The sequence below is a fragment of the Erythrolamprus reginae genome, chromosome 8, assembly GCF_031021105.1.
Source record: "Erythrolamprus reginae isolate rEryReg1 chromosome 8, rEryReg1.hap1, whole genome shotgun sequence".
Lineage (NCBI taxonomy): Eukaryota > Metazoa > Chordata > Lepidosauria > Squamata > Dipsadidae > Erythrolamprus > Erythrolamprus reginae.
In genome coordinates, this window is record NC_091957.1 from 37,253,162 (window position 1) to 37,266,632 (window position 13,471).

The following is a 13,471-nucleotide window of genomic DNA, read 5'->3' on the forward strand; positions in this document are numbered from 1 at the left end:
TCCTGGATGCTGTCTCAATATCAACGAGAAGGAACATCTCAGGTAAGACCAACACCCCTTTTCTATGTATAAGAGAGTGTGTTTGTCAGCTGCTTGAATCGGAATTTAAGAAAAATAAAACTCAGAGTCCATTTTGAACTTCAAAAGTAAATTTTACTAAAATCAGTACTGAAAGCAACAAGAGCAAAACAAAGACTGGAGAAAAAGACGTGACAATAGCTCATATCAAAAAATCCCACTTGCCCCCCTTGGGAAAATAGCCAATCCCCATTGTCCATCTTTGTCAGGTGGATGTATCTTCACCGCCACATCACACTTATGGAATGCATCTTCTAACAGATTTTTCTGGTCACCTGCTTTCCAAGAAAGTGAAAGTTATCCCGGCCTTTACTGGGAAAGCAAAACTTATCAGGACCTCCGGAATCTTCCCTTCCCAAATCCCATATCCCACCCACCCATCCCATTTCTCATGGCAACCGAAGCGTGGGCAGAGATGAAGCATAGTGGGGGTGACAGTGTTTTTCTTTTAGCTAAAGTCATTTCTTTAGGCCCGCAACAACCAGCCTTTTCTGCAACTACACCAAAGAAAATGTATCCTGAAAGTCCTGAACATAACTTGCAACTCTCATGAAAGATACTAACCTAGCTGGGGAAAACTGGTATAACCCATATATTTGTCGCTTGCGGAATTTTATCTAAAGTGTTGTTCAAACTTCATAGGCAATCAATGTACTTTGCTGTTTGATCATTTGTTTCCTAATATACAATAGATACTGAATGTTTCATTTGTTGCTGTAACTCATAAAAAGACTCGACACCCTCCCCTTTAATAAATGCTTTTTGTGATTTGCTAGAATTACTTAGTGATTCATATTTTCAGAAGGCAAAGAAACTCCTTTGCAAAGGTGAAAGCTTCTCCACCTCATCAGCTCCACGCACATTTGAGATGCCTAAGTTTTGAAGCTACAATTCTATTTTCTTCTTGTTTCAGCAAACTTAGTCACCGACATGATTGATAATCTAAGTTTTTTGCAAATCCGAAATGTTGGAGATTCTTTGCCTACAAAGTAGGTGGCTCAAATTTTTGGCTTCCAGTTATGTGAACTTTTATTGGTATTCTAAGTTGTACTCAAGTTTAATATTTAAATAATATAAATTGTTCAGTTTGTAGCATGTAGAAACAAATTCTGTGTTAATGATGGATGACTTAACTTTTGATAGTCATAACTTGTTTGACATTTGTCATGAAGTTCTGTAACTGCTAACATAACACCATGCTTTTTTCTTGACCATTGGCCAACTGACTGGTATTTTAACAATATATTTTTATTTTTAGATTATGTTACTTTTGAAACATTTGAATCGGGAAAAGCAATATTTATTTTTTATTTGTAAGCCATCTAGTCATCCATTTAGTTAGATGTGTGGTGTAATAAATTTGATAAATACATAAAATAATGTTGCTAAAAATAGATGGGAGGGAAATTTACTCCCAAAGGAATGAATAGTGAAAATCATTTACAAATCTTGATTATTCATGCTTTAATGTGTGAATGCATAACCATATAAATATATGATGTGCTATTTTCTTTTGATTTCAGGAGTCCTGCGTTAATGTACAGGAGCAATAAACCACTTAACAAGCAACTACCAAGTGAAAAAGTATCAATGGTTAAAAAATTGTTAGGTTGGATTAATAGGGGCCAGTTTTGTGGTTATTTCCTGGGTATTTTGGGATCCATTATGTGCATTGCTTCAACAACCATGCAGAGTTGGAGAGTGTGGCAGGTGGATCCTAAGGATGGCACGTATCCTGGCGTGATATGGATTGGAATCTGGAAAGCCTGTTACCAGCACAGCACCCAACCAAAAAACAGGTACATTCACTGTGAGGATTTCACGGGAAAGTTGAAGATGCTCCCCAAAGAAATATTTTTGGCTCAAGATCTGATGACCTTGAGCTGCATTGTAGGCGCCGTGGCCATAACCATCATGAGCTTTGCCCTGGTGATTGTCGTCAAAGACACCGAACAAAAAAAATATCTGCCCATCTTGTTTAATACTGTAGGTTTTCTGAACGTTCTAGCAGGGATCATGATCTTAATTCCAACTCTCTGGAATCGGCATTCTGTCTTGGAGGACAAAAGTATTCCTTTTCCATTGTTCTTCAAAATGCCTAGGGTTCCCAGGCGCCAAGAGGTTGGCGCTGCCATTTATATTGGCTATAGTGCTGCCTTTTCATTCCTGTTGAGTGGCATTATGATTGGCTGTAATAAACGTATTTTGCAAGTACATGCCGGAAAAGCTTTACCCCCAGCAGTTCTATCACTGACAACTCAATTCAGTAGCAGCTTTGGTTCCTCAGTGATAATTAGCGTAATAAACAGAGAGGAGCCTGATTTCAGGGATGATGAGTTAACATCTCTATATTCTGAAGATCTAAATAAAGATTCATCACACTCAAATATACCTCAACTGCTTGAGAATAGTAAGAAAATCTCTGTTGTAGCTGTTACTCCATACCAGTAAGCACAGACTTCTAATGTTTGTCTACTCTATTGTAGTATTATATTTCCAGTTTTCATTTTACAATGGCAAAATAATTCATTTCTTAAGGTAAATAAATGCTATTAAAAATAAATAGTACTACAAATAAATAAATACTGGACAGTGGATTGCTTTTGTTGTCGCCTTTCCCCCCACTTCCAAACTTTCTTCCCAGAATAAAAGATTTCAACATTTTAGAAATTTGCACATTTGTGTGTTGTCTGAATTGGTCCAAATAACTCTTACTCTACTATAGATTTTAATTGTAACAAATATGACTTGATTCTTCTGTTTTGAAATTCTGTGGAGAGATACATCAAATTCACGCAGGAGGTGGTTAAGGAAAATAGCCTTAACATTCAGCCTTCCTGGACCGTGCAGTACACATTAAAGAATAGCAATAACACTTAGACTTATAAACCGCTTCATAGTGCTTTACAGCCCCCTCTAAGTGGTTTACAGAGTCACCCTCTTGCCCCTAACAATGTGGGATGTTATTTGACCCACCTCAGAAGGACGGAAGGCTGAGTCAACCTTAAGTCTGGTGAGATTTGAACTGGTGAACTACAGCCAGCAGTCAGCAAAAGCAGCACGCAGCACTGCACTCTAACCACTGCACCACCAAAGAGGATAGAAACCTTAGCATTGAAGTTTACAGAAAACCCCCACCCAGAGATCAATATTTACATTTTGATTCCCACAACCCACTGGTGCACAAAATAGGAGTTATCAGAGCCGCACACAACCGAGCTGAAGGCCTGCCTACCAGCAAAGATGGGAAAGAAAAAAGAACGGAAAGACCGAACGAGTGGCTATCCCAGGTGGGCTCTCCTCCAAAGACCCTACAGGAGCTCCTCCGTGATAGACAGTGGAGAGAATAAGGAAAGCAACGTTGTCATTCCATACGTTGCAACAATATCGGAAAAACTCAGGAGGATCTTCAGCCAAAATGACACACGTGCACAATTCAAACCCAAGAATACGCAGAGGCAGAAGCTTGTCCACCCTCAGGATAAAACACCCAGGTGCAAACTGAGCAAGGTGGTGCATGCAGTGCAATGCAGTGAGCCATGTGCAGAACATTGGGGAAACAAAACAAGCACTTCCCAAACACATGGCACAACACAGGAGAACAAACCCATCGGGAGAAGGTCCAGCAGTCCCTCTGCATAGGACAAAGCACCTCCCCTCTTTTGAAGACAGCCAAGCCCACATTTTGGACAGAGAGGACTGCTGGTTTGAAAGGGGACTCAAAGGGGCCATCTAGGTCAAAACAGAAGAGCCCTCCCTCAACATAGAGGGAAGGGTATGACATCATCTACTTCCAGTCTCCAACACCGTCCTTTCAACAGTTCCAAGAAGGCTCCACACCCATTTGCACCACTCAGGTGGCCTCCAGGACACAGACAAACCTCCAGCTGTCTGCAAGGAGTATAAATTCCCCACCCTCCAGTCACAGCTAAAGCAGCAACAGCTGAAGGGAAGAGCCTTCTCTGTGGGAGCCCCGGCCCTCTTGAATAAGCTCCCCCCCAGAGATTCGTACTGCCCCCCACTCCTCACCTTTCATAAGAGTCTAAAGACTCACCTATGCTGCCAAGCTTGGGGTCATTAGATTCTCCTCCCCTAGCCAATGAATGTATCATGGGTTTGTTGATTGAATGGATATGTGTGTATTTTAATTGGGTCTTTGGTTTTTTAGATGCAACTTTAATTAATTAATTAATTAATTGGATTTCGATGTATATTGTCTTTTTATAGGTTGTAAGCTGCCCCGAATCCTCGGAGAGGGGCAGCATATAAATCCAATAAAACTTAAACTTTTTGGATGAGAAACAAAATGTCTTCAAAGAAAAAACACCTTTGGGACAACCGTGACCTGGACGAGTGAGAATCTCCATAGGTATTACTCTTTTTAAAATAAAACTAACAATTCTGCCTAAATGAATTGGATTCCTATTGAATTTTTCATGATGGGAGTCAAACATCAGCCATCAATTCCTTGCCCTGTTTTAGAAATGGTTTTCAGGAGAAATGTTTTTTCCGGTCTTTAAGCAAGATGAATGATGGCAAAATGAAGGGTTTGCCACTGGGTCCTGAAAATAGTTTTGAGAAACAGTCTTTGTATAATTTAGGAGTTTATCAAGGTTTCACGGCATCAATGGAAAATGTCTAATGTAAATACAATATAGCAGCGTAAATGTTCTACACATTGGTTACCTGGCAGCCTCATACTGTTTACTGTTATGCTTATGTGTTAAGTAGTATACAGTACGTACCTTGGGCAACAGATCTCAATGGAAGGTGATACAATAAAGGAAACTGAATGGTGTGTTACATATGATTGGCAAGCTAAGCATAATTTGCAACAACGACCTCCCCCTATGGCTGAAAAGTTTTCAATCACTGTGTGCTGCCTGTTCTAACCGATGAAATATGGACACTCATCTCTCAATTGATACAAGAGCTACACGTCATGCCAAGAGCCATGGAAAGACACATGCTCAGCATCACAAGACTATTGCAAAAGTAACAGCATTTAGACTTATCTACCACTTCATAGTGCTTTAACAGCCCCCTCGAAGCAATTTACAGAATCAGCATATTTGCCCCCAACAATCTGGTGCCTCATTTGACCCACCTCGGAAGGATGGGAGTCTGAGTCAACCTTGAGTCGGTGGAGAGATTTGAACTGCTGAACTACAGCTAGCAGTCAGCTGAAGGAGCCTGCAGGGCTGCCCTCTAACCACTGTGCCATCCTGGCTCTAGACAAGATAGAAAAACATCCTGCACAATGACTAGAGGCCAAAGGAAGTGCAGGTAGTCATCCATTGATGGCCCCAATTGGCTTCAGAATTTATGTTGCTAAGAATCTGGCCCCCTTTTACCACTTTTCTTGACTAACCATCATAAATATGAACCCGCTGTCCAGCGTCCAAATGTAAATCACATGACCATGGAGATGCTGCAACAGTCATAAGTGTGAACCAAAGGTCATACGTCACTTTTTTCAGTGTCACTGTAACTTCAAAAGGTCCCACTAACTGAATTGTTGTTCAGGTGAGAAAGGGATATGGGCTGCTCCCCTGGCAAGAATGGAGGGTAGGTGGACCAAAGCGGCCACAGAGCGGATCCCACTGGATCAAAAGTGTCCGTGAAAGAGACCTAAAAGAAGAGAGATGGATGTCGTCACTCAAACATCACGGGCCCAACTGGCCCAAGAAAGCCCGTCTTGGAGGGTCCCTACTGCAGGGGACAGACGGGGGATAGAATGACGAGGACTGAAGGTCTCTTTTGTAAAAAAAAAAGGATATTAAAAGAAAGCTTTCCAACCGCTATGCTGAATGTAATTCAGAATTATGTACATGCTTCTTTAAGGGTTTTACTAGTTTGAGTCTCTCCAGATACAGAGTAAACCATCCACAAGTGCTTTTCCAAGAGGAAACACCACACTTCCACACTTTGGAACAGCTGGGACCAAAATCCAAGAGATCATACTTTATTATGAGAGTCAGTTTGTCACAGATCCCATGTACAGTGATCCCTCGAGTTTCGCGATCTCGATCTTCGCGAAAACGCTATATCGCGATTTTTCAGCAATTGTTACCATCTCGATCTTCGCGAACACTATATCGCGATTTTCCCCACCCGATCAGGTCACTCTCTTCCTTCCTTTCTCATCTTTCTTTCTCTTTCTCTATGTTGCTTCTTCCTATCTCACACTCTCTTCCTCCCTCTCTCATCTCTTTCTTTCCTTCTCTCTCTTTCTCTCCCCCTCTTGCTCTCGAGCGGCCGCCTAGCAGCTGATCTGCTCGGCAGCGCAGCAGCAGCGAGGAGCCGAAGATCTTCGGCTCCTCGCTGGTGCTGCGCTGCCGAGCAGATCAGCTGCTAGGCGGCCGAAGGAACGTTCCCTGGGTCTTCCCCGCCGCCTCGGATCCTCGCTGATGCCCGCCCGCCGTTTGCCGCTCGCCCCGTTCGGCGGCCGCACGTCCCGTTCGCCCGCCGCTCGCCTCATTCGCCCGCCGCTCCCCTCGTTCGCCCCCCACTCCCCTCGTTCGCCCGCCGCTCCCCTCGTTCGCCCCCCACTCCCCTCGTTCGCCCGCCGCTCGCCTCGTTCGCCCGCCGCTATCGAACTTGCTATCGAGCCTGCTAATGAAATCCAACCCGCAGCGGCCCTTTCCCTCTCCAGGCTGCGGGAGGGGTCCGGAGAACAATGCCTGGCGCCGCGCTCCCGGCTGGGCTTTTTTCCCCCATTTCCCCTCGGGTGGAATTTCAGACCCTCCGCCGGTTGGATTTCATTAGCAGGCTCGATAGCAAGTTCTTCCTCCCTTTAGAAAGCCCCGCAGCCTCCTCCGACCGGCGAGGCCGCCAGCGAGGACCCGCAAAGCCGCCGCCGCCGCAGCGAGGCCAAGCCGCCCGCTCCCACGGCACGGGCTCCCAACACAGCGCCGCTCAGCCCGCCCTCGGCGATGCCTCCGCGGATCTGCAAGCCCAGCCGAGCGACGCCTCTGGTCTGGGCGAAGGCAGTGGGCAGGCCCCGCCGCAGCAGTCCCCGCGGGCACCGCGCGCCAAGGGCCGGCCAGGCCGCCGGCCAACAAAGGGGCTCCCTCGCCTCCCTCGGGCAGGTTTACAAAGGCAGCGCGGCAACTTGGAGCACGGCACGCCCCGCAGCCCTCGCCTCGCCCGCCCCCGCCTGGCTGGCGCTCCGGCTACCCCCGGCTGAGGAAGAACCGAGTAGCCCCCGCCCTCCCCCGCCCGGCTCCCTTCAGCCCCCCGGGGCCAAGCGGGCGGGGGGCGGGCGGGACTTCGCCTGTCTCCGCCGCCCGCATCGCCCCTCCGGCGGGCCGGCCTCCCCCGCCCGCCTCTGCTGCAGCCGCCGCCGCCTCCCCGACTGGCACAAAAGGGCCCCGCCCGCCCCGCCCCGAAGCTTACCTTGCGAGTTTTTGGCTGCGGGGGGAGAAGTAGGACTTTCCTAACTCCCTCCCCCCGGTCGCCGTTTGCTGCTCGCCCGTTCACCTGCCCGCCATCAGGACCGCCGCGCACTAACTTGATGACGGCCAAGCCGTCCCAGATCGTGGGGAGGGGAGCTCTTCTCCAGCCAGGGGACGGCGAGGCCCTCCCAATGCCCCGCGCTTGGAGCCGGAGTGAGGCCACTTCCGCCTCCGGATGAAGGAATCTCCTCAAACTCAAAGCCTGTATCCTGCCGCCCGGTTTACCCAGGACACGAGCGGCGAAGTGACTTGGAGGAATGGAAAGTCCAAACCGCCCGGTTTCAGTGGGGTTTCCCCGTTGCCCAGGGATTCCTTCGCCCGAACGGAGGTGGCTGTGGCTCACTTCGCCGCTCGTGTCCTGGGTAAACCGGGCGGCAGGATACAGGCTTTGAGTTTGAGGAGATTCCTTCATCCGGAGGCGGAAGTGGCCTCACTCCGGCTCCAAGCGTGGGGCATTGGGAGGGCCTCGCCGTCCCCTGGCTGGAGAAGAGCTCCCCTCCCCACGATCTGGGACGGCTTGGCCGTCATCAAGTTAGTGCGCGGCGGTCCTGATGGCGGGCAGGTGAACGGGCGAGCAGCAAACGGCGACCGGGGGGAGGGAGTTAGGAAAGTCCTACTTCTCCCCCCGCAGCCAAAAACTCGCAAGGTAAGCTTCGGGGCGGGGCGGGCGGGGCCCTTTTGTGCCAGTCGGGGAGGCGGCGGCGGCTGCAGCAGAGGCGGGCGGGGGAGGCCGGCCCGCCGGAGGGGCGATGCGGGCGGCGGAGACAGGCGAAGTCCCGCCCGCCCCCCGCCCGCTTGGCCCCGGGGGGCTGAAGGGAGCCGGGCGGGGGAGGGCGGGGGCTACTCGGTTCTTCCTCAGCCGGGGGTAGCCGGAGCGCCGGCCAGGCGGGGGCGGGCGAGGCGAGGGCTGCGGGGCGTGCTGGGCTCCAAGTTGCCGCGCTGCCTTTGTAAACCTGCCCGAGGGAGGCGAGGGAGCCCCTTTGTTGGCCGGCGGCCTGGCCGGCCCTTGGCGCGCGGTGCCCGCGGGGACTGCTGCGGCGGGGCCTGCCCACTGCCTTCGCCCAGACCAGAGGCGTCGCTCGGCTGGGCTTGCAGATCCGCGGAGGCATCGCCGAGGGCGGGCTGTGCGGCGCTGTGTTGGGAGCCCGTGCCGTGGGAGCGGGCGGCTTGGCCTCGCTGCGGCGGCGGCGGCTTTGCGGGTCCTCGCTGGCGGCCTCGCCGGGCGGAGGAGGCTGCGGGGCTTTCTAAAGGGAGGAAGAACTTGCTATCGAGCCTGCTAATGAAATCCAACCGGCGGAGGGTCTGAAATTCCACCCGAGGGGAAATGGGGGGAAAAAGCCCAGCCGGGAGCGCGGCGCCAGGCATTGTTCTCCGGACCCCTCCCGCAGCCTGGAGAGGGAAAGGGCCGCTGCGGGTTGGATTTCATTAGCAGGCTCGATAGCAAGTTCGATAGCGGCGGGCGAACGGGGCGAGCGGTGGGCGAACGGGACGAGCGGCAAACGGCGGGCGGGCATCAGCGAGGATCCGAGGCGGCGGGGAAGACCCAGGGAACGTTCCTTCAGCCGCCCAACAGCTGATCTGCTCGGTAGCGCGGCAGCAGCGAGGAGCCGAAGATGAGGTTTCCCCGTTGCCCAGGCAAAGGGGAAACCCCATCTTCGACTCCTCGCTGCTGCCGCGCTACCGAGCAGATCAGCTGTTGGGCGGCTGAAGGAACCTTCCCTTGGTCTTCCCCACCGCCCACACGCAAACTTCACCATCTGCGCATGTGCAGCCATGAAAAAATGGCCGCACATGCGCAGATGGTGTTTTTACTTCCGCACCGCTATATCGCGACAAATCGAGTTTCGCGAGGGGTCTTGGAACGGAACCCTCGCGAAACTCGAGGGATCACTGTAAAGCCATCCTCTAGGACAGGGGTCTCTGACCTTGGCAACTTTAAGACTTGTGGACTTTAACTCCCAGAGTTCCTCAGCCAGCAAAGCCACAAGCCTTAAAGCTGCCAAGGTTGGAGCACCTACTCTAGGAGACCCACTGCCAATTCTAAGATTCCCTCAATCTGGAATTACCTGGTCGAAAGCATCTTCTTGTCAAATTCATTCCACTCCTTTTTGTACCAATTAAGGAAGTGGGGAATTGGGCACCTTGTCAACTACATAAAACCTGTGTCCTGTCTGAACATAGGACTTCTAATTTAGTTTACCAGGGTCTTGCTCTTGGATTATTTAGCGTGGACCCTTGCCTTTGGTGTGCAAGTGTGTTTACGGGGCAGCTGGATGCTTCTGCAGCAAAAATAAACCATTCAAAGATTAACATAATGATAACAATGCCTGACAGGCTAAATACAGTACCTCTTTATAAGGCCTTGGTAAGGCCACACCTGGAATTCTGCATTCAATTTTGGTCATCCCAATGTGGAGACACTAGAAAAAATGCAGAGAAGAGCAACAAAGAGGATTAGGGGACTGGAGGCTGAAAGCACATGAAGAACAGTTGCAGGAACTGGGCATGGCTAGTTTAATGAAAAGAAGGACCAGGGGACACATGATGGCAGCCTTCCAATATCTCAGGGGTTGCCACAAAGAAGAGGGAGTCAAAGTATTCTCCAAAGCACCTGAGGTTAGAACAAGAAGCAATGGGTGGAAACTAAACAAGGAGAGAAGCAACCTGGAATTAAGGAGAAACATCCTAACAGAACAATTAACCAGTGGAATAGCTTGCCTCCAGAAGTTGTGAATGCTCCAACAGTGGGAGTTTTAAAGAAAAGATTGGACAACCATTTGTGTGACATGATATAGGACTTCCTGCTTGAGCAGGGAGTTGGACAAGAAGACTTTGAAGGTCCCAACTCTTTTTTTTAATAATTTATTTTTATTATTTTTTCTTTAAACATCATGTCATTTTTACACAAAGTCCCTTCCAACTCTTATTCTCTTAAATGCAAACGGCCTGAAGACAGAATCTAAATGGTTTATTGAGGTTTTTAAAATTATTACTTAGGTAAGGGTAACATTATGCAATTCAGTCACAAAGGACTTTTAATATTGTATTTAATTCCCCAGTAACTTCCCTAAATCAAAACCTATAAAGCTGGAGAGGAGAAAAATTATACACATTCAAGTCTTGTGCCGCTTCCATAGCGAAAAACTGCTATAAATATGTTCAGATTGACATTATTCTGAATATACACTGCTCATAAAAATAAAGGGAACACTCAAAGAACACCTCCTGGATCTGAATGAATGAAATAGTCTCATTGAATACTTTGTTCTGTACTTTCTACTGATTTGTAAATATTTATATTGTACTCATATTGTTGTTGTAAGCCACCCTGGGTCCTTTGGGATTGGGCGGCATAGAAGTCAAATAAATAATAAAGAAATAACAGTTGAATGTGCACAGCAGCAGGTGAAATTGATTGTCCATCAGTGTTGCTTCCTAAGTGGGCAGTTTGATCTCAGGGAAGTTTGATTGACTTGGAGTTCTATTGGATTGCTTAAGGGTTCCCTTTATTATTTTTGTGAGCAGTGTATTTTGCTTTTCTTCATCAAGGGCCGTTTTGAGGCATTGCAGCGTAGATAAGTGCACCAGAGTGCCTACCATCCCCTATCCTATAGTTTAGTCCCTCCTATATCTCCTATATCTTCTCTTCTATCCATTATATCTCTTCTATCTCTTGTATCTCTTTTATCTCTTATATTTTCTGCTATTCTCTCTAGTTATATTTTACTCCTATATTTCTCTTCTATACTCTCTTTGATATATTTTACTCATATATACCCTCTATTATTATTCTGTATCATTGTGTATTGCAGTATTTCCCAACCTTGGGCACTTGAAAATTTCTGGACTTCAACTCCCAGAATTCCCCAGCTAGCGAATGCTGGCTGGGGAATTCTGGGAGTTGAAGTCCAAATATCTTCAAGTGGCCAAGGTTGGGAAACACTGGTGAATTGGCCAAAACAAACAAATAAAAACAAATAAATCAATGCAAACCCACAAGTTTTTTCCCTATAGAACGCGTTGGGGCGGGGGGCTGCAGAAATCCTAGCAAGGGTGGGGTCTCTGCCCGGGGGGCGGGTGGGCGTGGCCGGGGCGAACGCGGCTTAGCCGACCCCCGGGACACCACAGCGGGGAGAGGGGCGGGGGGGGGCCCTCCGGAGGCTTCGCTCGGGTCACTTCCGGTAGGCCCGTTTTCCGCCTTGGGCCGGCCGGCCTCCTCCAGGGGCTACGCAGGGGGCCCGAGCCGGGACTCGGGGCTTCTCCGGACTACGCAGCGTCTTAGCGGGGGGGTTTCCCCGAAGCCCTGCGGACCCCCGTCAGGCCCCGCTTCCAAGACCCCCTCGTGGCTCTCCTCCCGGGGGAGCTCCTCGTTGGCTTCTGCCCCCCCCTCACTTATAGGCAGAGGCACCTGCGAGTCAGTTCTTCTGGACTCGGCCTCGCCTCCCTCCCGCTTGCTGCCTTCCACCTTTAAGATTTACTGAATAAAATAAAATCCTGAGTCTTATTGCCAAACGGGGTGAGATTGCTGGTAAATAAAAAATAAATATAAAATAAATAAAAACCGCCTTGCAAACGTCCTCGGCGTCTGTAGCCATGAGGAAAGTGTTTCTCCCAGGAGACTTTATGGGCCTTCTCAAGGGGAAGAACCGCCCCTCTCCAACAACAGCAGTCCTGAGGGGAAGATGTAGAAGTGATTCGGGTGAAGGTGAGCCCATTTATTACAATTGCTTTGAGACCAGAATGGGAAGTTTTGCAGGCCTTTCAGGCAAAAGGCACCCGGGGTGCCCCCATGAGAACAGGCAGCCCGTCCAAACTCTGGACCGAGGGGAGGGCCGTGACTCCCTCCCGCTCGCCGGGCCTTTCGGGCCCTGGCGCCTTGGAAGCCCACTCAGGCCTTCAGGCACGGATTGCAAAGAGGAGAGCCAGACCCTGAAAGGAGCCAAAGGGCGCAGGCCCATTTTTTAGCCTCTTGCAGTGAGGACTCCCCGGGAAGCTGGGCGGGGCTCATGCGAAAAGAGGAAGGCCAGCCCTGCAGGGTTGGCCTCAGGCCCCTTGGGAGGCGGCCGGCTTCTGGTGCTCACAAGGCTTTGGGCAAGCGGTTGCCAGCATGGAAAGGCGGCTTCTCAAACTGTCCCCTTGCCCGGAATCCACCAGAGAAGCTGGCAGGAAGGGCCGACTGCTCATCTTTCTTATTACATTCAATTAGGTGCTGAAGCCACATTCTCCAGTTCCGGCCTCCAGCCTGGGTCCCCTTGGACAACCATTGAGTTTACTGACCTGACTAAAGCAGGTGAGTCTGGAAAATGGGTGGAGAAAAGGATATACAGCTGGTTTACCTTGATGAGTGACTGGCAGGCCTCTGAGTTCGGTTCGAAGACCCTGGAAACATGGAGGCTGTTTGGAAAGATGGTGTAATTCAGAACATGGTTTGAGATGCATGGGGCAGAGAGAGAAAGAGAGAGAGATTTATCCTTTCTCTTGGGCTTTGAACTGGCTTCCTCTTCCTGTGAAAGAAATGGACTCTGATTGGTTGTCAGACTCCCATGGGACCATGCAGGGGTAGCTTTGTAGCTTGTCTGGAGTCCCATGCTTGGTTGAATCTTGCTAGGTGATGCTAAGAAGAGGAAGGGGGGGAAGAAGAAGGGAAGGAAGGAGAGAGAGAAAGAGAAGAAGGGGAAGAGAAAGGGAAACACCTTCCAGAGGCTGCTCATTTGGAGCAGCTGAAGAACAATTGCAAAGCCAGCTGGGGTTCAACACACACAGCAAAGGTTGCAGGGGAAGCTGGGCCTTAAAGAGAATCAGTCAAACAGCAAAGAGCTTTCACAAAAGTTTCCAAGCCTTTTGCTGTTTGTTTAACTCCCTTTAGGAACTGGGTTGGCCTTTTGCTTCAGGGGCTGCAGCAACAGTATTTACTCTTAAATAAATATTTTTTTCAA

At 49.4% G+C, this 13,471-nt stretch overlaps 1 protein-coding gene and 1 long non-coding RNA gene across 10 annotated transcripts in view; both read left to right on the forward strand.

Moving 5' to 3' along the window:
- Nucleotides 1-997: 997 nt before the first annotated feature.
- Nucleotides 998-2,661, forward strand: LOC139171456 (claudin-4-like). Its single transcript, XM_070759697.1, has 2 exons — nt 998-1,067; nt 1,602-2,661. Exons 1-2 carry the CDS (start codon nt 1,009-1,011, stop codon nt 2,527-2,529), a joined length of 987 nt encoding a protein of 328 aa, XP_070615798.1. The 5' UTR covers nt 998-1,008; the 3' UTR covers nt 2,530-2,661.
- An 8,949-nt stretch (nt 2,662-11,610) lies between these two features.
- The window catches only part of LOC139171458 (uncharacterized), a 49,404-nt gene continuing 47,543 nt past the window's right edge, over nt 11,611-13,471 (forward strand). For 5 of the 9 annotated variants that reach the window (XR_011559751.1, XR_011559752.1, XR_011559747.1 and 2 more), the window contains exons 1-2: nt 11,687-12,240; nt 12,742-12,825. This is a non-coding gene — a long non-coding RNA (uncharacterized lncRNA). Of the gene's footprint in view, nt 12,241-12,741; nt 12,826-13,471 lie in introns of all 9 variants that reach the window. The other 4 variants (XR_011559746.1, XR_011559749.1, XR_011559748.1 and 1 more) reach the window with 2 other exon arrangements.